Raw genomic sequence first — 21,632 nt, 5'->3', positions numbered from 1 at the left:
AACAGAGTCTTTGAATGTCCTGTATTCCGAAAAAGAAAACGTCTGTTGAATCAAGTTGTATCTTGGGCGCAGCCCCGTTGCATGAATGGTAAACAGTGAAACAAAACACAACGCTGCTAGTAAAAACACCAAGTTGATACAGGAGGAAGTCATCCCAAAACACACGAATCATCGTACAAGCGAGGTAGCCAGGGAGGGGCTGGGAAGGCCAGAGGATGGCCTACAACACGGACGCCGCCTCGGTGAGGACGCTGAGCAGGCTTGCCGCAGCACCGCCAATGCCCACGGCGCCCAACGTCTCGCCCCAGGCCTTCTTCTTGTCCCGCCTCTCGCGATCCGAGCGCTCGCGGTGGTGTCGCCCTGGGTAGTGGTCGCGGTCACGATGTCTATCCCTGTGCCCGTCACGGTCACGGTCACGGTCGCGATCGCGGTCGCGGTCCCGCTCGCGCTCACGCTCACGGTCTCTGTAGTGCCCGTCGCGGTCCCTGCTGTCGTAGTCCCTGTGCTCTCGACGAGAGGGGCGTCGTCTCCTTTCGCGGTCGTCACGATAAGACCGCGGCGAAGAGGCGTGCGGGTCGAGCTCGTGCGGCTCCGGGTCGAAGCGCACATGATTCTCATTCTTGTTCTTGAGGATTGGCTTCGGCTGGACCGTCGCAGCGGGAGAGGTGCCTTTCTCGCGGTCCGAGGGCGGTGGGACGATGTAGTACGTCTTGTTGCCCTTCTTGTTGTCGTCCGGGTAGCCTGTGTCGGAGGAGTTGTCGGACGAGTCCCAGAGGTGTTCTTCCGAAGAAGAGGTCTGGGAGTCGCCGCGGCGGCGTTGGGGGAGGCGTGGCTTGTCGGTGCAGGACCAACAGGGCCGCCGTTAGCGCTGCCGTTGTGACGTCTCGACGAGCGTGCTGCGCGTGCCTCGGCGGAAAGGCGGGCGTAATTTGTGATTTCTTCGCGGGTCAGGACACCGAGAACAGCGACGTAGTCGGGGCGGGCCTCGTAGCGGACGCCGGCACGCTCAAGAATCTCGGGGGAGACGAGGGCACGGCGGATGCGGGTCCATTTCGCTTCCATGGGGATGTTCAAGCCGTAGCGATCCGGCGCGATGCGGGTTTGGGACGTCCGCGGGGAGGCCCCGTATGCTGAGGGAGAGGGACCGCCGTTGCTGACATGGGATGGAATAGGGGGAATGAAACGCGGCGAGACGCCGGGATTGTTGGGGGAGGAGGAGAAGTCTTCAGCAGCGCGGGCGGCTGCTACGTCTGGTGGGAGGTAACGCGAGGAAGGCGAGGCGGAGGAAGGAGAGGTGCTGTAGTTTTGGGCGGCGGAGATGCGGAGGTTCTCCATGCCGCTGTTGACTGTGTCCATGGCCATGAGATCGCGGGTCGAGATGAGGGCGAGTGTGTCGTTGTGCTCGTCCTCCATCCCGTTCTCCTTCTCATATGTAGACAGGGTGCTGTACTGATTTGGCATAACGGGCGCGGATCGCTGGTCTGCTGCCATGCGGCGATCCCCTCTCACTGGCGGGGCGTAACGGTCGTCGTATGAGCCGTAGGTCTCTCCTGGGCTACTGGCGTCACGACCTTGGTAAGTTGCTGGCGTCGCAGCCATAGCTGGATGCGAGTGTTTGCGCTCCTGTGCGAGGAGGCCGCGGACAGAGGGCGGTGCTGTGGCATCATTGCCGGTTGATTCTTCCAGCTCGCGGATGTAGGCACGCAGGACCTCCTGGATGAGTGTGTTAGTTATGTTTCCAGCTTGAATATCTGCTCATGACCTCGTACCTTGTTCTTCCGCAGTACTTCTTTGGAGAAACCCTCCTGTTCCAGCTCGGTGCGGAACTGCTGCCACAGGTCCTCGTCGTCATCGCCAATGCCACTATCTCTTCTAGCGAATAACCTTGCAGCGATGGCATCCACCTTGTCCTTGATGTTGTCGAGGTTCCCACCCTGCTCATCCACGATACGCTGTGCCTTGCTTGGGTTGTGCAACTGCACAGTATCGAGGAACATGTCGATATTTGTCTTCTGGTCCGCGAGCTTGGAGCGAATCATGGCGACCATGTCGCGCTCGCGCTCCTCGAGGCGGGTAGCCTCACCATACTTTTCAAGGATGGTCTCGAGCTGCTTGAGGGCGAAGTCGCAGTCCTCGACGAGGGGCGTGAGCTGGCGTGCGTAGACGGACGAGGCGTCTGAGTTGAGGAGCGAGTCCGGGTCCTCGGCCTCGACCCTGAGGTGCTTGAGAACGGTGTGCAGGCGGCGGACGGCGAGCGCGATGTCTGCAAAGTCAGGCCCGGACGTCTTCGCGCGGCGGTAGAGAGCGCGCGCGAAGGCGTCGACGGCGCCGAGATTGGGGACTGGGGTACCGTTGCTCATCACGGCGGCGTGACGGGATCTTTGGTGGTTGTGGTCAGTATCGGTGGCTTATTCTGCTCGGTCGACGAGCAGATGTCTGGTTGGTAAATATTGTGATGTTGTTGGGTGTGGACGGTGATGGCGAGGGTGTCAATGAGACGGAGAGGAAGAGAGACGGAGGAGTATTTCCCCTTCCAAGGCCTGCGTTGCTCGCGGGACGGCCGCAGGTGTAATTGTACTGGAACACCGCGTCGGGTTGGGATCGACGGTAATACGCAATAGGGAGGGCGGGTTAAGACCAGGGAAAGTGATGACAGTCAGGAACAGTAATAAAGATGCGGCATCAGAGGAGATGCTCTGAGGATCCCAGTTAACCAGGGGTGTGCGTGCGTGCGTGCGTGCGTGAGTGAGAACGTGGGTGACGGAGGATGAGGGTTGAAAAAGGAAAGGCTGGTCCGCAGGTGGAGGATATGAAGAGAGAAGATCACGAGGAAGAAGGCGAGCGAGGGTGATTTGTGATGTGCGACGTAAGGTCCGAGAATAACTTCAGGTTCAGTGAGGGCAGATCAGAGCAAGACCGGGAGATCCCAGTGTCGACAGGCAAGGAGGTAAAAGTACACACAGTGTTGCGGGGGAGAGGGAGAAAGGTAGTAAATTGCAAACCGAAGACCTTGCTTGTCTACGGGCGCGACAAGGCTAGGTCAGTAAACAACGACTAGGCGAGAGAGAGAGAGCATCAGAAGAAGGTGGTGGCCCAAAACGGGGGCCCTCATGGCGATATTGTCATGGAACGTTTAGAGCCAGATGGGTGATGGTGACTTCGACTGTCAATTCCCGGAGGGGGAGAGGCAATGGCAGACGGACAGGGGGGGTCGGGTTGTACCTCGCCGGTGTACTCTACTTGAGTCCGTCGCCTTGGACGCGGCAGCAAATCATGTGGTTGCAACTCAAGGATGACTCCCACACGGCCCCGCGTCGCTTGGAGAAACAGATGACTTTTTTGGGATCGCACCGGGAGAAAGGTACCTCGCATGGAGGGGGGGAGCAGAGGGGCTCTCTTTTCTCAGTCAGCAACGTCAATGGGTGGCTTAACGAGGACGTGTTTGCGTGTATGCGTTCCTCCAGCAGCGGATCTGCGCCGCATCCAATACCTTCTTTCCATTTGTAACGATGGTGTGGAGGAAGGGGGACCGAGCCTTGAGCAGGTACAGGTAGCTAAGCTGTTTGGAGGGCGGACAGACGGGAAGCCGGATGTCGAGGAGGACAAACGTCAAGGCAGAGAGGCTTTGCTGTACTGCGTAGTGTAGGGAGAGTCCAGAGTGACAGTGACGGTGACAGTGACGCCCAAGCTGCCACGGCGATCAAAGAGGCGCGCCAGGCATCAGGAGGATGTCGAGGCACACAAAGGCGACAGAGTACACTAGGTACTTTGCTTGGCCTTGCTGATGTGGCCCTCGGGAGCCGGTGACTGTGAGGGGGCTTGTGATGTAGTGGTGGTGGTGGGATGTGGGAGCTTGCGCGATGCGAGACAAGAGCAGAGCTTTCCAGCTTCCTGCAGGTGCTGCGAGTGACGTATGGCCGCCAGATCCATGAAATCATACCGTCCGGGGGCCACAGAGAAGACGAGACAGGGGGACCGTCAGCGGCAGGGAGGTCATTGGCTGAGATCGGCACCGTTTGCTGCCCGGCTGAGCTTAGTTTCGCGGGCGGGCCAAAGACCCTTCCCCCCCTTCTCAAACCCTTTCCTTCGGGTCACTTGTCTTTGCCTCTTGTCTCTTGCGTACCTCTTCTGCCTGGGTCTGCTGAGCGGGTACATGGGAAGACAAAAGGCACTGGCAACCGGATTCGATCTGGTGAAGGTATCATCCGTCCATCCGTAATGTACTGTGGTGAACTTGTTTTTCGCCCTCGAGCTTCAATGAAGATGACACTCGCTCATGCCCGTTTCTCCATGTTTGCGCCCTCGCAGCGGGCCGGAAATAGCTGTCGAGAGTGCTTTGTTTCGTCGAGTTGATTGAATATGAAGAGTCTCATATGGAGGCGCTTGAAATAGCACACGACGCGTTTATGAGATACCTTTGTTTCCCGATAAGGCTGCTTTGCCAATGCAGCGGTTCACCTCAACCTTCATCACAGTCGTCATGCTAACGACAGGGGAGGTTCGGCCCTGCATGCTGTACCTAGATAGCGTGTGGGTATGGGCACAGAGGTATTCTCAGTGGGATTGCAAGGCGATGGCACCTCAGCCCCTCGCCATGCTGGCCAACCATGGTCCGGGTTCGATTTCTTGCATCGTCACCATTACTCTGGGGATGCTCCCTGGGCGGCTGGGGTGTCCCTGTTGACGGCTGCGCCACCCGTCTGGATGAATCGAGAGAGAGGGGACTTCTTTGACTTCTCTTGGCCCGCCGCGCTCGCTAACTCCCCGAGGCCCCTTTGCAGGACTCGCAGAGAGAGAGAGCCCCTTGCAAAGCCTCGAAGAAGAATGCAACCCAGAAAAGCCATCATGGTCAGCAAGGTGGAAAGCCAAAGCCAAGGCAGAACCCCAAGCACCGGCGAACAAAACCCCGGAGACGGTGCACGACACAGCGACGTGAGCGCGGGAAGATGGTTGAACCCTTCTTGGCCCCCCGGCTGACGCTGTGCGCTCACGAACACTGCGCGGCAAGCTGCAGCAAGGCAGACAAGGGTACTATGTACACACGAAGGCGCTCTGACAAGAGCAACACAAGCACTGGGACCGTCTGGGGGCCGTTGGTTCTCTCTCTTTCCCTCTCTCTGTCTCTCTCCATCGGCGGTCCCCGAGACGGCAAGTAATAAATCGAGAAAGGCCCCCTCGTGTCCTCGTCCTCGTCCTCGTAAACCCCCCGGTTCATGCTCATGTTCGTGTCTTGCATACCCGTAAGAAACGGGTCCAGTGAATGTGGGTATCGTTCGACTTGCTGCGCAGAATACGGAACAGAACTTGCAGCGCTTGCAGCATTGGAACCGATTGGAATACGGGGGGGCAAAAAGGGCGTCTGGGTTCGGGTTTGCATGTCGGTTCGTCTTGGCCTCGCTAGACCAAAAGGCGTCTCCGGTGGGCTGCCGCCGTATCGAATCGAGACTCCAACACGAAGAGGCGCTAACGCAGGCTTCTAGAAGCTCTGGTCCGTTCGGTCCGTCAAGGGTCTGTGAGCCATGTTCCAATGGCAAACGGGCAAACATTGCTCAGTCAGAAACCCAGACGTCCGTTTCGAAAGCCACTTCGCCAGCAGCTGCATCCCCCTACCTACAGAAACACGAGAGCACAAGACGCACGGAGCTCGAAACGACGAGACCACGTCCAGAGTTTCTGCTGACGAACATCCTCGCGGCAACAGAACCGTCGCTTGTCGGTTTGCATGTCGTGTCTTGCCTTGCAGAAACCGTGTCGGAAACATGCACTTTTCGCTGCGTCTCCGACAAACCCACCCAACTCTTTCTCTCGTCTGCGCCATTGCTTCCCAGATGATCTGATCTCTTGTCTCCTCCTGTAGCGCATGACTGGGCTTTGCGCAACCTCCTTCTCCTTGTCCGCCATGCGTCTTCACGCGAACCTTGCTTCTTGTCCTGCCTGCCCATCCTACACGGGGTTCGTCAATTCGTCGTGATCTATTGCTGCTGATTCCTGATACTCTTCCTGCAGAGTACCGATATTTGCCTTTTCCTATCTGGCCGCAGGATGAGTGGCCAGCAGCAGAAGATATTCGCTAGTCATGCAGTAGTGTTGCAGCAAGCTGCCCGATAAGCCACATCAAGCGCAGAATCAGGCTCGGTGAATGGATTCTGAGCGTCGTAGCTGTCCACAGCCATACAGCACTAACCATTCGACAAGAGCTGTCGCCTGTTGTCAGCACCAACCAGAAGCGTGGCCAGCGAAGCATCTCGAGCTTTGCCCACGCTCTCCACGGTGGCAGCGCCCCGAATGTGCAAAGCCACCACCCTACCATCTGCATGGTCCCATTCGGAGGGCGGGAAATCGATAGTCACTCTTTCTCCCTTTCCCATCTCTTCCTGGGGTTTCGTATGGTGGGCTGCTAGGCTGGTGAGACTAGTGAGGCTGTCAGATTTTCCTCGGCATCTCAACTTCACCACTGGCCAGGCAGCAACCCGCCCAGCGAATGGGACTTTGGACGGGAGCTTGCGCCGGTAGGCATGTCCACGTCTTTCGAAACGCGAGTCCAAGAGAGCTTGGGCCTCTTTGCGTCGGTACCGGTATGCCCTCTGTCGGGATCATCGCCCTTTGACCATCTCTGCCACATGCCCGTTGGCAAGCCGAGGGATGGACTAACTGCAAAGACAAGACGCTTGGCTTGGTAATTCAAAAAAACGTTGTTGCTATGCTCTCGATCGCCTGACTTTGCGACAATGGCCGGTCGAGGAAAGCCAAAGGTCGGATCTTAGCTTTGATACAGCTGATTCAGCAGAATGTGTCAAGCTCAGGCCTGGAGATGGAAATGGATGTTTAGAGACCAGTCGAGTAGCTCGACAAACTGTGTACATTCACCATGGGAAACTGCATCTTAGTCTTGGCCTGAACACCGGACGAATCGGACCCCTTTGAACTTTACCGTCGGTGTCATACGGAGAGAGCTGCCACGACCTTAACCAACCAGCCCTGCCGGGTCATCTTCATGTCAGCTGCGCTAGAGCTTCGTCGATTGTTAGATCAATGCAAACTTTATTATGCTAACCATGTGCGGCTCTCAGTCAGTCGCCTGTCGGATAGCTTCACCGACTGGAACCGGTGTCGCATCGCGGCGACGAGGGAGAAAATGTACGCTTCGGTATCCGTTCATTTGGTATCTTTTCAGGGCTTCTGACTCGTCTCCTGACATCTATTTCCTTTTTCCATCTTTTGATCTTCATTTTTGGTTCACTGCCACAGGGCGCGTTGCATTGCCCCGGATCAATCAGTCCGTGCAGCGCCATCCCCTCTTTTTGTGTTCAGCCTTAACTCCAAAGCCCGTAATCTCACATGTGGGTGTGGGTGGTTCCTTGACACACATCGCCGTCTGACATGCGGCTCAAATGGAGATTCTCTCCAGAGAGTATGCCTTGACTTTCTGACTCAGCAAATGTCCCTTCTCACGGGAGCTCCTCTCGAGCACCTCACCGCCCGAGACAATCTTGAGGTTGGACACGTTCTGCTTGGACACGAGCCCCAAAGGCAGATGAGGCGAGCTCTCGACATCCAGCGATACCGGCTTAGCAAGGGCTTGCGCACGCCCGGAAGGAGCCGTCTTGACTCCAGCCTTGACTGCTCTGCCGTATTGAACCGCCTCGCCGACGATACCGTCCAGGTAGACGGCCTCGTTCAGGCCCTCCAAGGCTGCGCTGACTTCGAGCTTCAGTGCCGTGATGAAGTCGGCCGCGTCCGCACGGTCACCCAGGGATGTGCCATTTGTAAGCCATCCGCTGGGTCCGACGGAATCAATGCATCGGGACAGAAGTTCCGCGATGAGCGAGATGGCGCCATCTGGTGGTGCTCTCGCGGCCTCGTCCTTGTCGAAGTTTGTCGCGTCGACGTACCTTGATGTCCAGGCACTACCAATAAGCTGCACCCGCAGCAAGTGGATGAGTGACAAGACCTCCGTCGGGTTGAAGGTTTCACGAAGAGCCCGCACTGTAGCGATTGAAGAGTAGTTGGAGAGCTTCTCAAAGGCCGTCGTCAGGGCTCGTGCGCGGAGGTTCGAGTCGTCGCCCAAGTGATACTCGGCCAGCTCGAGCTCCTTCTCAAGATGATCAATCTCCATCGCCACGTACTCTTCCTCCTTTGTCTCCGTGGGTGCAGGGAGCAAAAGTCTCGACTGCTGGTCGAGGCTACGCATGATGATACGAATGACCAGGAGGAGCTCCTTCTCGCCAAGCTTGGTGGCTGAGACGTAGTTCAAGAGAAGCTCCATGGCCGGATCCATGTCAACAAGTCGCTGGACAAGCTTGTCGATGATCGATTCCTTAGAAGCCACCTCGGCCAGCTCGCTCTTGAAGGCGGCAGACATGTTGGCGTTGGTGAGATGGCCGGCAGCGATGAGATAGATCATGACATTGCTCGCGGGGAGCATGCAGCGAAGGAGACCACCTTCCACAGCCTGAGTATCCATCGAGAACACTCTGCTGATGGCGTACAGCACCCACCGGCGGTCAACTGCAGGATACTTGTCAGAACGTTCCAGCCACTTCCAGTCGGGCGTCTGGCCTCCAGTAACCTCGGCGTCTTGGTCGATGGCAACTCCGAATCGCTGTGCCAAGAGACCCTCGAAGGCCTTCCAGTCCTGTGCCAGGAGGTATCCGTCCGCCTTCTCCACATCTGCCAATGATTCCTTGACGTATTCGTCGGACAGTGTTCCGGGAAGGTAGTCTTCGAACGTCGAGTTTCCAGTCTTGGGCAGGCTTGCTGGTACGCGATCCGATCTCGGTAAGCCTCGTCCAATGGAGTCGATAAGAAGACCTTCCTTGCCGTGGGACTTGGGGCGCTCAATCTGAATGGAAACCAGAGTGTTGCCAACAACCGCAACTGCCATGTCCAACTTGGATAGGAAGGTGATCAGAGTTGGCTTTTGCTGCTCGGTACTTTCGGGAAGCTGGATCGCTGTCGAAGCCTGGACTGAGTGGAACGTGGGGTTCATCATACTAGCAGAGTTCTTGGACAGGCAGAGGACTGAGTGCTCTGACAGCTGGAGGAATGAGGTGAGTTCGGGCAAAGGCAAGCGACCCTGCAACTTGGGTACGGCACTCGTAAGGTCGTAGGTTCGGAGGACAGCACCGGACAGTTGGAGGAGCTTTCCAGACTGGATGTGAAGTTGGTAGGTAGCGGCCTCGGCTACGACATCATCCTGAGAAGGCAAGGGCGTAACGTGAAGTTGGACCAATGGCTGCGAAGAGACAGTCGGCAGGACGCCGAGAATGATGAGGAACCTCGAGGTCGAGTCTTCGCTGTTGGTACGGACGACTATGGCGAGTACGTCCGGGTTGAAGGTCTTGGGGTCGATCTGCCGCCCAAAAGAGCCAAAGGCGTCTTGCCTGCCCTGGAACAGCCCATTAAGGACTTCTGAGGCCGCAGCGTGGAGAGAAAACTCGACCTCATACTTGGAGATGGTCGATGGAAGCAGATCTTTGCACAGGTTGTAGGAAGATGCGCTCCACTTCTGCTCTAAAGCTTCTCCGTCCAAGCATAGAACCTGCCCGTCTCTGCAAAGGCCAAGCACGTCGCCCCTCTCGGATTGCGAGACGTCGCTCACAACAGTAGTATCAACAGCAGACGACGTGAAGAGGTAGGTGATCGGGGACTTGTGGCGCACTCGCTGGGATGTGCTGGTAGAGTTCGTCTTGCCGGTTACGTCGATGGCATCGCGGCAGAGGGTGACCTTTGCGCCTGTCGAGTCTTGCGTCGAGAGGTATGTGTAGTTGTCGCGACCGCTTGCGCCGGCTCCCTGGTATCGAATCGAATGCGGCGCGCAAGTGAAGGACTCTTGAGGCGGGATCGGGTAGGATGTTCGCAGACCGGAGGAAGGGACCTACCAGGGTTAATCGGATGCCGTGATGGGTTGAGAGATCAGAGTACTCACATGATAGATATTTGCTGCTTCTCCGTCGACACCGACAACGACCTCCAACCTCTTTCTCTTCTTCGAGCCAGGCTTTTGTGTGTAGACCTCTCCGATATGGTACTGGCCCTTTGTATGGTCGAGCGGACGAGGCAGAGAAGCCAGAACGTCTGGTCGGTGGATACGGAAAGTGGGAGCCATTTTGGATTTTCGAAAAGCTTCAGGTTATGACAGCGATTCTTCTGGGTTATTGGCAGTGCCTGGGTCTAGGTGCAACTGCAATGGCTCTGGTCAAGCTCAAGGACCCGGCAGTGTAAGTGATGGCTTCGATCTCGAGAAAAAAAAAGTTGGGAGGACTCTGCCGTGGTGGGGTGCAGCCACAAAAAGCAGGATAGTCTCGCACTGTCATGTACGGGAGAATAATGCGAAGAACCACAGTGCGCGCATCGATGGGATTCTGTTGTCGGATTAAGCCACCATCCGACCACCGATATCGATAAGATAGTCAGACGAAAGCATCGGCGATAGGTGAAAGATGGCCGATGTGGATACCTTCATGCGTACCTTAGGTAAGGTGTGGCTGACATTACTCCGTCATCAAAGTGGATCATGTGGCTGGTGCACTCATCCTGGACAGAAGTCTAAAGTGTGGTTAATGGAAGTCGCGGTACGCGCTGCCGTCCCCAGCGATTGGGACGCGGTTGAAAACGCGACTGGGGGTGATTCTTCAATAGACAACCCACCCACCACGACAACTCCTCCAAGGTTGCTTTATGTTATACATCCGAGTTGAAAGGGCTTGTCCTATGCCAGTTTTGTTTTTTAAATGATTGTCGGCGCCGAGGAAGTTGCAATTCCTTCTAGATTCCGTTTCCCTTCATACCTCGCAGCGTCTATCCGGTCGCATGCCCTCTGACGTATTCTGAAGGTGCGACGGCTCCAGCGTAAGTTCCAATGTCCACCACCACACAACCCGCCTCTCTCCCTCTCCCTCCCTCCCTCTCCACCTCGCGCTCTTTTTCTCAACATATGCTGAGGAGTCTTCCCAACTACAGCATCCCCTGGACTCATGGGAACCCTTTTGGTGGCCAACATGGCTCCAGAAGGCCTGGACGTCTCCAATCAGAAGCTCCATCCATTCTTCGTCCCAGGAAAGAACGCCGATGCCTCGAAACCCGATCCAGCGGTAAACGACCAACTTCAAGGTACTAACGAACAGACTCCGAAGAATGCAGAGGCGCGATCAAAGAAGCAGACGCGCACGTCGCAGCAACCATCGAGCGATGTCGAACCTTACTCGTCGGACATTGGCGAGGATGGACACGGTAGTAAAAGGCAGAAGACAGGCGGCGGCAACCCTCCTAGCTCTGGGAAGAAGAGGGGACGCCCCAGGAAGATACAGCCTGCCCCAGCTGTCGCAATAGCCAACAACTTCTCACAGGCCAATGGCGTGCCATTGACATCCCTTGTTAACGAAATCCCGCGAACGCCTCTTCCTGCGCCATCGCCTGCCAACAACACTGCTCTGCCCCCACTCCAGGCCCCTACTTCAGCAGTTAATGCCGACGGATACCCGCAGTCAACAGAGACCTTGGCTCCGAGTACGGGAAAGGTCGAGCCGTCAAAGCCTACGAAGGTTCTCAAGTTCAACCCCAAGACCGGTACTATTGGGTCACCGCCGAAGCCAAAACCAGGCCCTGCAGATACGGTCAAAGGCGCAAAGTTTACCAAATCGCCAACTAAGCAATCTCGCATTGTAACAATCAAGTACGGGGCTGATACAGAGTCGCGCGAACGAATTGGTCCGAAAATCGAGCAGATCCTTGCCACTCCCTCGCAGACCAAGACAACTCCGACGAAAACCACTCCTCGAAAGCCTCGTTCCAAAGCTCCCAAACCGGACCAAGACAAAATGAAGGCAAACAACACGCATCCTCTTTTCCTCGCGAAGTCGAAAAACGCTGTCAAGTCAGCAGAGACGCCTCCCGCTCCTCCAAAGCAGCCCAGGGCCACCATTTTTTCTTCAACCCCCTGCTCCCCCAAGAAGCAGCGGTTGACTCCAGCGGCTGGCAAGGTTCAGCTTCCGCAGTTTGGCGTTCGATCCATGGGACTCAAAGTGCCAGGTGCATGTCATCCAGCGTGGCCAGCCCAGGGAACTGCGCATGTCAGGGGTTTGTCGCCTGGCGAAGAGCACCTGCCAGCAAGGCATCACAAGAGTCTTTCGTCCAGGAAGTCAAAAGGACAACCCACAAACATCTTTCCGGGAGAGTCTGTCATAGATCAGCTCTCCAGGTCATTCGACACCCTCAACATCGCAAAGACAATCCAGGAAGCCACTGACGACTATGAGCCACCTCCACCGCCAGAGCTCCGACTGCCTGAGAAGCACTTTGAAAGTGGTCGCAAACTCCGCCAGAGAATCAGACCTGAACTGCGGTCTCACCTGCCGCTCAGCTCGAGCCAAGATAGCGACGATGAACTACTCACTGCATCTACCCGCAAACCTCACCCCGCAGTTGCTCGCCTTTACAACTCGCTGGAAACCAACCTCTCAGCTTACGACAGGTCGCAATGCGAGGAACTTCCCTGGGCCCATAAATATGCGCCGATCTGTGCAGAAGAGGTCCTCCAGAGCGGCCAGGAAGGTGTGCTACTGAAAGAGTGGTTGCAAACCCTCAAAGTCCAGTCCGTCGATACCGGTGCACCCATTGCAGATCAAAAGTCTACTTCCAAGCCTGGTTCAGCAACGAAGAAGAAGAGGAAGCGCAACAAGCTGGATGGATTTATTGTATCGAGTGGTGATGAAGCAGAGTTTCTGCCCGCTATTTCGGACGACGAGGATGACTGGCTGCCAACACCTGTTCATGGCAGCGCGAAGAAGACTGTGGTTCGCAAGGACGTTGGCAAGGACGCGAGCCGCCTCACCAATGCAGTGGTTCTCAGTGGACCTCACGGCTGTGGAAAGACGGCTGCGGTGTACGCTGTTGCAAAGGAGCTTGGTTTCGAGGTTTTTGAGATCAATGCCAGCAGTCGCCGCAACGGTAAGGATGTAATGGAAAAGGTTGGAGATATGACCCAGAATCACCTTGTCCAACAGCACCGCCAGAACGGCCAGGGTGACGGCGGAGACAACGTCGACAACGACACGGCAAACGACATCAAATCTGGCAAGCAAGGCACCATGACATCGTTCTTCAAACTCAAGACGGCGGCCAAGCCCAAAGTCACAGTTCAGCCTGAAACAACGGAGCAATCCACCGTGGCAGCCAAATCTGTAAAGGCAAAGACACAAAGCCAGAAGCAGTCGTTGATTCTTCTCGAAGAAGTGGATGTGCTTTACGAAGAAGACAAGCAATTTTGGGCGACCATCGTGAGCTTGATTGCTCAGTCTAAGAGGCCCTTTGTCATGACCTGCAACGACGAGACTCTGGTGCCATTCCACAACTTCGTCCTGTATGGAATCCTCCGATTCACACCACCGCCAGAGATCTTGGCAGTCGATACTCTGCTTCTCATCGCTGCCAATGAAGGCCATGCTCTTCGTCGAGCAGCCGTGAGTGCGCTTTACGAATCGAAGGGCTACGACCTCCGAGCGTCATTGATGGAACTCAACTATTGGTGTCAGCTTGGAGTTGGCGACCGTCGCGGCGGTTTTGACTGGTTTTACCCGAGATGGCCAAAGGGCTGCGACACTGACGAAAACGGTGATGTTGTGCGCGTGGTCAGCGAAGGAACGTATTTGGAGGGTATGGGTTGGGTCAGCCGTGATCCTGCAATCGTCTCTAGCCCCCATGCTGCTGAAGAGGAGTTGATGAATCAATGCTGGCAGGGCCTAGAGATGGACCTGGGAAATTGGCACGAGTCCCTCGACATGGTGTCATGGGCAGACAACGTGGCGACGTCCTCGGCTGGGGACAGAGCCGCAGCGCTGGATGCGTTTTCAGAGTTTTCCGATCTCATGAGCGCAGCCGATCTCTGCTCTGGCGGTGACTTTGGACTCAGATTCCAGGTGAGTTGACATACAAACAATCGATGGCGGTGATGCAACTAACGTGGTTGTAGGAACCACTTGATCCTACTCAACCAGGGATCCCGGTTAAAGCACGCGACGACTTCATCATGGGACGCCGCCTGCTAGAGGCTCCGCCTCTGACGACTTATACCTGCACGGCCAAAGCCATCGCCACCAGTCTCAAGTGCGGAGCTCGACAGGCTCTTCAAACCGCACCTTTCAAGAACGATACTTTAGCCAAAATGGATTGCTTCCAAGAGGACAGCGCGATCCGACGAATGAGACATTCTTTTGTCCATCCTACCCGGGACACGGTCATCAACCGCTATGACATGGCATATGCTTTCGACCCAATCGCTGTCTCGGAGAAGGCTTCAGCTGCGGTGTCCGCCAGTCTGGAGCCATCAGTCTTTGACCGCACAATGCGGATGATCACTCTCGAAGTAGCGCCCTACGTGCGTGGAATCATAGGCTACGATCATCGTCTGATGCAGGACCGGATGCAACGAAGCGGCCTGCTCAGCGAAAGTGGTAGGCCAGGTAAGCGAATGCGGAGTACTCGCGCTGCGTACTCGGCTCTAGAAGGTGTTGCGCGCGGCAATGCGCGCAAGGAGAACTACTTTGCCGCGGAACTGAGTACACCTTTGGTGATGAGAACCGGTGGCGAAAGCTGGCAAGCGGCTGTGGACGAAGAAATGAGCCTGATGAGCCCAGGGTCAAGTCCTGTAGGCGCGAATGAAGTGGACGCAAACGAAGCTGGTGGGGAGATGACAGCGCCAGTTATGAGCGTGGAGTCGATGACGTGTGATGAAATGGCTGAATTCAATAGAAGTTGAGAAAGCGAGGTTAAGTGGAGGAGTTGAAGGATATATGGAATGGCATTAGACCTGGCTGGATATCTACCTCAAATAACATGGCTAGATGCATACTCTGACACACGGAATCGCAAAATGCTGCATATCGGAAACCGGGTCTGTTGACTGACATGGACTACCGTCTCTTTTAGAAGTTATCTGACCTTCGCCGGGACCTCCTGTCTGCATACTCGGGCTCGCCTCTATAGCCCCGCTCGTCCGACGGAGACGGATACCGTTGACTTCCCCGCCGGCTCCAATCCTCAACAGCTTCGTTGTATCGCGGCCGCTGCGGACGCTCTTCCTCGAAACGACTCCTATCCGCCTCTGACCTGTTTGACTGCTTCTCATAACGAACCACCTCGTTGTCCTCCTCTGGGCCGACCCTGCGTGACCTCCCTCGGCGGTCCCCCTCGATCGTCCCCCGCCTCTTCGAAAAGCGTTCACTTGGAGAAGGCAGGTAGTCGTCGGAGTAATACGAGTCCCCGTCGCTGTCGCTTTCGTAGCCCCTCGGCCGCCCGTCGCTGCGGCTGCGGGGCGGATAATACTCCCTCTCGGGCAGCCTCCTCCTGTCGTCACGCGGGTAGTCGTTGCGATCAAAGACATTGTGGTCGTCGTAGTCGATGTAGCCGTTGTGACGGTCGCGTATGGCGTTGCGCCTGCGCGAGCGGCGGCCCGAGGGCGAGGACGAGTGCTCCCATTTTTCCTTCTTGGAGTGGACGATGCCGCGCGGCCAGAACTTGTGGACGCAGATGGTGGCGACGGCGACGGCGGCGATGAAGACTGCGGCGGTCTTAATGCCGGGACGTCGGTGTTCGCGGGGTCCCGCGGAGGAGGAGCGGGAGCGGAAGGAGGGGGAGTAGGAGCGCCGCGTCCGGGTCATGGTTGTGTTGTCGTCCCGGGTTCTGGTTAGGGCGCCACTGCGGGTGTCACGGCTGGAGTGAGACATGCGCAAGGAAGAGGGAGGCGGTGAGTCGGTAGGTGTGAACTATTGTGAGATGTCTCGGGTGGTTGACGCCGTCAGGAGGTCCGGCCGACTTGGGTATAGATGGTGATCTCGTTTCGAAGCTCACGCCGCGGTCGGGAGAGGAGAGAAAACAGAGAAGAGAGCTTCGGTCGGGGTGCTCAGAAAGGGGGGACGCCAACTGAAATGAAAATCAATGAGCAGTGAAATGATGATGGCTGTGAGTGAAGCTGGGCAATGCAAAGGTAATGAAACTTTAGACCGGCACGTTGGGCTTCTTCCCCCGGTATCAGAGCCCGAACTCTGAAGAGGAGGATCATCCAAGCGGGGGTCAACCCAGTATGCAGATCTTGGTGTTTGGCTCGGTTTTGGGATCACGCAGGAGGCGAAGAGTGCAGCGTCTGCTATGGCATAGTACCGGAAACCGATACGAACGGTGGTAGCGGCGGCGGCTGTGCGTAAAACCACGCAATGGGGGGGGGGGGGGGGGGGGGGGGGGGGGAGATGTAGAAAACAGTCCGGTCTACGGCTGGCTCGGGACGATGCCGTCAACACAGGGATCTATCTTGCGGAGTAGAGGGGGTAACGAAGAGCAGCGAGTCAAGATTTGAGACCGGCGGCGAACGGAGGGGCGGGTTGGGCCTTGGGTTGCTGGGGACGGACGGAGATAGAGTGGCAGTTGGATGAAGGTTAAGATCTTTGGGAGGATGGGCGGGCAAAGGGTCGAGACGGTAAGAAGGGGGTGGCTTTTATCAGACGGTCTGAGAGTCGGTCAGAGGAAACAGACCGAAGAAATGTGGGTAAGGGTCCTGGCAGAAGGATATATCAAAGACTGCGATTCATTTCAAGACTGCCAAACTGCCTGTCAATTTCTACGTTGCGTTACGTCAAGGACACAACCACTGGTCACATCTCCCGAGCTTGCGGGGAAATCAGCCCCAGAACGATGGGGGGGAAACGTGATGCTTCTTGCATGACGGAGAGCCCGCGGTGCAGTGGTGATGCCACTTGGACAGTTGTGCGCGCGGACGGACAGGGAAGGGCGAGACAAACCTTCCCTGGCACGGATTTGTTCCCCGGAACTCTGATGCGGTTAACGTACCGAGGGCCACGCACGTCGGGAGTCCGGATGGAAAGAACCTTGCTCGCTTCTCTCCTATCTGTTGCCTCCCAACTGTTCCGCTGCCCACCGATGGTGGGAAGCGCATTCAGGTATGTGTCTCCGATCGAGCGATTGAGTTGGCCTCGGACGAAGGAGCCGCAGCTTCTTTTTGGGACAGGCAATCTGGGAAGTTGATGCACATCTGCATTGCAACGCTGATCGGCAGAGGCACGTCCCGGTGAAGATGGGGTTGGATTCGGGCAGGGAGAGAGAGGGCGAGCCTCAGTCCTTACCGTCGGACGGCGAGACGATTGGATGAGGAAGAAGAAGGTGTGTCGGCCGTTGAGTTGGTCCAGATGAGACACAGCAAAGAGAAGGACGAATGATGGAAAGCGTGAGCGATCGATGCGGACTAGCCAGCGTGCGTGGTGTGACGTGATGGCTGGTGATTGGCTAGGCGTCGCGATCCCGTCGGGTGTGACAACAGATCGCCACGGCTTAGAGCGACGGTTCGCTCTGGTGAGTGGGAGGTTAAGGAATCAACATTCGCGATTGTATGTCTACGTTCTTTGCGAGCGACAGACGTCAGCATATACTTGTGCACGAGTGGTTCGGGCCATGCATCTATCAAGTTGCGCCCTCACTGTCATGAGAGGAACAGATGAAATGAGAAAAATGACATTGCTTGCATCCAGAGACACTCACCACAGCTCTCAGTCTCACTAGCTATTCATTCCTTCCCTCCATGATGTGGTTGACTAACACTTGAGGCACAAATATCATCGTCGTGATGAAGTTTCGTTGCTATTTGCCAACTGCAGACTAGAACCACCCGAATCACCATCTTACTTCACTTGATACATGACATATACGAAGGAGAAACGAGATGGAAATTCAGAAATGACATCCAGCCTACCTAGCCCATCCTCCAAACTCTACCTTCAGCATGATTCGACCGAGCTTTAATGACTGTCACATAGTATTCTTTTAGAGCAACTGGTCCACAAACGACGTCATCGCGGAGTTGTGAGTAGGTTCTAGTGTGAAGGTAGATAATAAGCATGGCCTGGTTGTGTGGCTGTGGCGGGGATGAGAGGGTGTTTCGTGCTGTTGGGCATGACTTTCGTCTCGCAGGTATTTTGGTTTGAGAACATGAATTGTGGCATGATCAAGGCTACCACTACCCACTTCGATGGGTATAACGGCAAATAGGGCAATCTACTTCACAGATCAGTCATCAGAAGGAAAAAGGATTTCCACAAGATCCATTAGCTTACAATAGCTTTGTTATACCTAAATATTTACGGCATCCGGCTACAACATCGCAAAATGGAAGCCAGACCGTCTAACATAATGTGAGGAATAACACCCAACTCCTTTCTCAAACCATAGAAAGACAAGTAATCTACAATATGTGGCACAAAAGAGCAACCAGGAGAACGAACCGAGTGAAACCCACCTGCACCCGTTTTGCCGCCATGGCGACCTTCCCAAGGAGACTTCTCTCCCAGAGCTCCTTTTTCGCAGCCCTTACGACATCCTTCATGTCTTCCACGTCCTCTTCCAACTCTTTCTTCTCTACAGCGTAACACCTCTGGCTCTGCATCTGCTGGAGCAACTCCTTGGCGGTCGATCGCCCAAGGGGATTCTCATCGAGCATGTTAGGCAGCAATTGCTGCAACCAACCATGGCCTGAGCCCTCGCAGCCTTTGGCTCGGAATGCCAATGGCCTGATCCCCTTCATCGGATTGACCGATCCAAGTGTGAGGTCGGGCTGGACGAGGTTCTCGGACTGCCAGCTGTTCTTTCGCGACGAGACAATCTCAGAGTCCCAGTGGGTGCCGTAGCGGTGACAATGCCAGAGAAGCATGCCAAGCTGCCAGATGTCTGACTCAAAGGTCGGCTTCACCATCCCTTTGATCTTTTTGCCCTTCTTGCGCGTCTCGGCGTTCCTGACAAGAAACTCGGGGGCCGTGTAGCCGTCATCCTTGGGCCAGTAGCTAATGACGTCCGGGACGAGACCGTGGCCAAAGAGCTTGTAGCGATCGCGACGGGGGTACGAGGGGAAGGAGATGACGTTCCGGGGTCGAACATCACCGTGGACGATGCCGCGTGAATGGAGGTAGGCGAGCGCGAGGAGGAGGTCCCAGGCGATATCGAGGATCGCCGAGTCCTCGAAGCGGTCTCGTGCCGGGCGGATGGCGCCGTCTCTGGGGTGTTGCTCGGTGACGATGGCGTTGAGGGGCGGGATATAGTCGAGGTATCTCACGACGGTTCGCTAATGAGTTTCTTGTCAGTGGAAATTTCCTAATACTAAAGCGGTCTTTCCCTCGCCGGGTGTGCCAAATCAAGCGGGGGACAGACGAAAGGGGGTTCAACTTACACAACAAGCCTCTCTCGACAGCCACATCTCCTTTGCTGCAAACTTCTTCAGCTTTCTCTTTTGGGTGAAATCAAGGCATGTAATCTTGACAATGGTGGCATCCTTAGTACACGACGCGTCAACATCATGCGCTGGGACGTATCTGTAACCGTCATACAACTCCAGCAGGCACTTCTCGCCCCCAACGTATACCTCGACGGCGTGTAAGATGCCCTTTCGGCTGATTTCGATATGTGAGCTTGTGATCGACATCAGGATTGTATCAGGTACTAACAATTGGTTGAAGCTGTCTGGTGGTGGCTATTATCCTGAGCTGGCTGTTGCTTGAACGCAGACATCCAGCTATTAATACGAGTTCCTCGTCTCTTGGCGTTCAATCATCTCCATGTTCTATTGGTGTTCACAAACGCCCACAATGTTCTTGTCTATTCTGAAGACTGCGTGTGTTGCTGCTGCGGCTTGTGCTGTTCGGAATCCCGAGTTCTTTGAACCTGATGAACCCTACCTGTTGAGATTAGAAGAGATCAAAGACGAGTCTATCGTTGGTATTCAGCAGGTCAGGGTACAAAAGGCAACAAGTACTTGTAAAGCCGGTACCAAAGAACCTCTGTAGAAGACAACTCGTTGACTATGCTTAGACACTGCTTCTCCCTAATTTGTTACATTTAAGACCTGTGTCCGTAGAACAGTGCTTGATTCGACCAATGCAACGTAGAGTTTCGAAACAACAGGTAGAACTAGAATCGAATACCGTATCATCGTCCAGAGTAATAGATGTCGATAAAACTAGAGCCTTCCCATTAAGACTACACTATGCTTTCTTCTAGTAACAGTGGGATACTCTAAGAAGTCGAACAATATTCGCATGAGGTTAGACGACAGAGGCGAGAATATTTCCGAGGCGTTTTAGCCCATACGGGACTATTGGGAACTCAACTTCTAAACTTGAGTCTTGAGCTCCCAAGAGACCGGGGGTTAAAAACCTTTCATAACAGCCAGTCTGCAATTTACTCAATCGGACTCTATACGGTTCCCTAACTAGTCAAAATCACGCATGCGCTGTATGGATTGTAGTCTCCATACTCAAAATGGAATAACACAAATGGACCCATTAGAACCGGAGCCTCGCAGCTTCTTAAAAGATGCCCTTGCCAATAAGATTACGCCATGTCTCTTGCTCTCACTTGCCCATTGACGTGGACGAGATCAAGGGGTCCAAGAAGAAACTGCACACAGCAGGAGGATACCGGCAGCGAGGAAAGGTCATCGAAAGCCACGGCGATGCCCGGTCTGGGGTTTCATAGCAGACATAGCCCTACTAAATATCACTGTATAGCCATATCCTCCCTTCATGCTACGGGGAATGAGAAACTATGTGATGAAGAGAAAGGTAGTTGGCACCTTCATCTGAAATGTTCACATCTTTTCGCAAAGAGAACGGACTTGTCTGGACCACGTAGACCAGTCAACATGTAAGCCATCATTGGTGAACGTCTTCGAGCCGTGCCTGTGTTCGAAAGATTACAGATGGTTATCCGTTGAGGCGTAGCCGACGTCCAACGCTTCCATTTAACAACAACACTGCTTTTGTCTATGTGGACCTGGATCCCATCGACCTACATCGTTCACATCTCCCATTCTACTATCTCCAAGACTTCAATTTCGCCGGTTCTCCATCTTGTGAGATGAACAATCAGGGCAAAGGACTGAGGAATGGCACCGCCAGCAATGAGCCTCATGCACTGCACACAAGTCGTCCCACGCGGCCACTCGCTTGAACTGTGATCAACAATGTCAATTCTTTGAAAGGGATTTCTTTGAAGGGGGATATCGCGACAGCCCTCGAAGTATGTTTCCCCCAGCGCTAAGAAGCCGAAGACGGCCCAGGTGTGTCGAGCGTGAGAGTGCGCTGCCTGAGTCTCTCATCCTCAACTGCAGGGCCTTTTTGACACAAGGTTAAGATACATATCAAAACAGGTCGGGGGCGTCCATTCCTGGCATGTCTACCAGGCACTCTCCCGTCGACTTGCCCGTATGCATCTGTGGACGTCCATGAGACGAGGAAGCTGGCCGGTAAAGGACTGGGAAGTACCGCCCGCTCCCGTTTTTAGTGCCGTCACCCTTCTGTCGGCTACATCCATCTGGCACAGAACTCCACTCTTTCCAGTGAGCAGCTCATCGCTTTGAAGATAGACCAACTCGTTAGACACTGAAGAGTGAAAGATGTGACTTCGAAATGCAGAAAATATCTTTGGAAGACCGCACGACTGGAGCGTCTGTCTGCTTACTGAGATGGCCGGCAACCCTGAGGAGGCTTGCCATGGTATTTTCTGCTCATGAGAGCTCAGGGGAATTCGTTTCTGATTGATTCGATATGATGGACCTAGCACCTTATTCCCAAGCGAATCTT

General features: G+C 55.1%; 5 protein-coding genes across 5 annotated transcripts; 1 reads left to right on the top strand and 4 right to left on the bottom strand.

Annotated features, from left to right (window-relative positions):
• Positions 1 to 220: 220 nt before the first annotated feature.
• Positions 221 to 2,360, bottom strand: ColSpa_09960 (uncharacterized protein; the record flags this gene model as incomplete). Its single annotated transcript, XM_049276172.1, has 3 exons — positions 221 to 832; positions 853 to 1,713; positions 1,770 to 2,360. 3 exons carry the CDS (start codon positions 2,358 to 2,360, stop codon positions 221 to 223), a joined length of 2,064 nt encoding a protein of 687 aa, XP_049132129.1.
• Positions 2,361 to 7,387: 5,027 nt separating this feature from the next.
• ColSpa_09959 (uncharacterized protein) lies at positions 7,388 to 10,108 on the bottom strand (the record flags this gene model as incomplete). Its single annotated transcript, XM_049276171.1, has 2 exons — positions 7,388 to 9,877; positions 9,929 to 10,108. 2 exons carry the CDS (start codon positions 10,106 to 10,108, stop codon positions 7,388 to 7,390), a joined length of 2,670 nt encoding a protein of 889 aa, XP_049132128.1.
• An 892-nt stretch (positions 10,109 to 11,000) lies between these two features.
• Positions 11,001 to 14,755, top strand: ColSpa_09958 (ATPase family AAA domain-containing protein 5; the record flags this gene model as incomplete). Its single annotated transcript, XM_049276170.1, has 3 exons — positions 11,001 to 11,093; positions 11,127 to 13,916; positions 13,970 to 14,755. 3 exons carry the CDS (start codon positions 11,001 to 11,003, stop codon positions 14,753 to 14,755), a joined length of 3,669 nt encoding a protein of 1,222 aa, XP_049132127.1.
• A 166-nt stretch (positions 14,756 to 14,921) lies between these two features.
• ColSpa_09957 (uncharacterized protein) lies at positions 14,922 to 15,656 on the bottom strand (the record flags this gene model as incomplete). The annotated part of the gene is made up of 1 exon (XM_049276169.1): positions 14,922 to 15,656. One exon carries the CDS (start codon positions 15,654 to 15,656, stop codon positions 14,922 to 14,924), a length of 735 nt encoding a protein of 244 aa, XP_049132126.1.
• A 2,588-nt stretch (positions 15,657 to 18,244) lies between these two features.
• ColSpa_09956 (serine/threonine-protein kinase SCH9) lies at positions 18,245 to 19,474 on the bottom strand (the record flags this gene model as incomplete). Its single annotated transcript, XM_049276168.1, has 2 exons — positions 18,245 to 19,117; positions 19,223 to 19,474. The coding sequence occupies 2 exons, from the start codon at positions 19,472 to 19,474 to the stop codon at positions 18,245 to 18,247; spliced, it is 1,125 nt and encodes a 374-aa protein (XP_049132125.1).
• Between the last annotated feature and the right edge of the window lie 2,158 nt (positions 19,475 to 21,632).

This window comes from Colletotrichum spaethianum (assembly GCF_022836535.1).
Source record: "Colletotrichum spaethianum MAFF 239500 DNA, contig32, whole genome shotgun sequence".
NCBI classification, from domain to species: Eukaryota; Fungi; Ascomycota; class Sordariomycetes; order Glomerellales; family Glomerellaceae; genus Colletotrichum; species Colletotrichum spaethianum.
The sequence above is the reverse complement of the archived record's forward strand: the minus strand, read 5'-3'. Positions and strand labels throughout refer to the sequence as shown.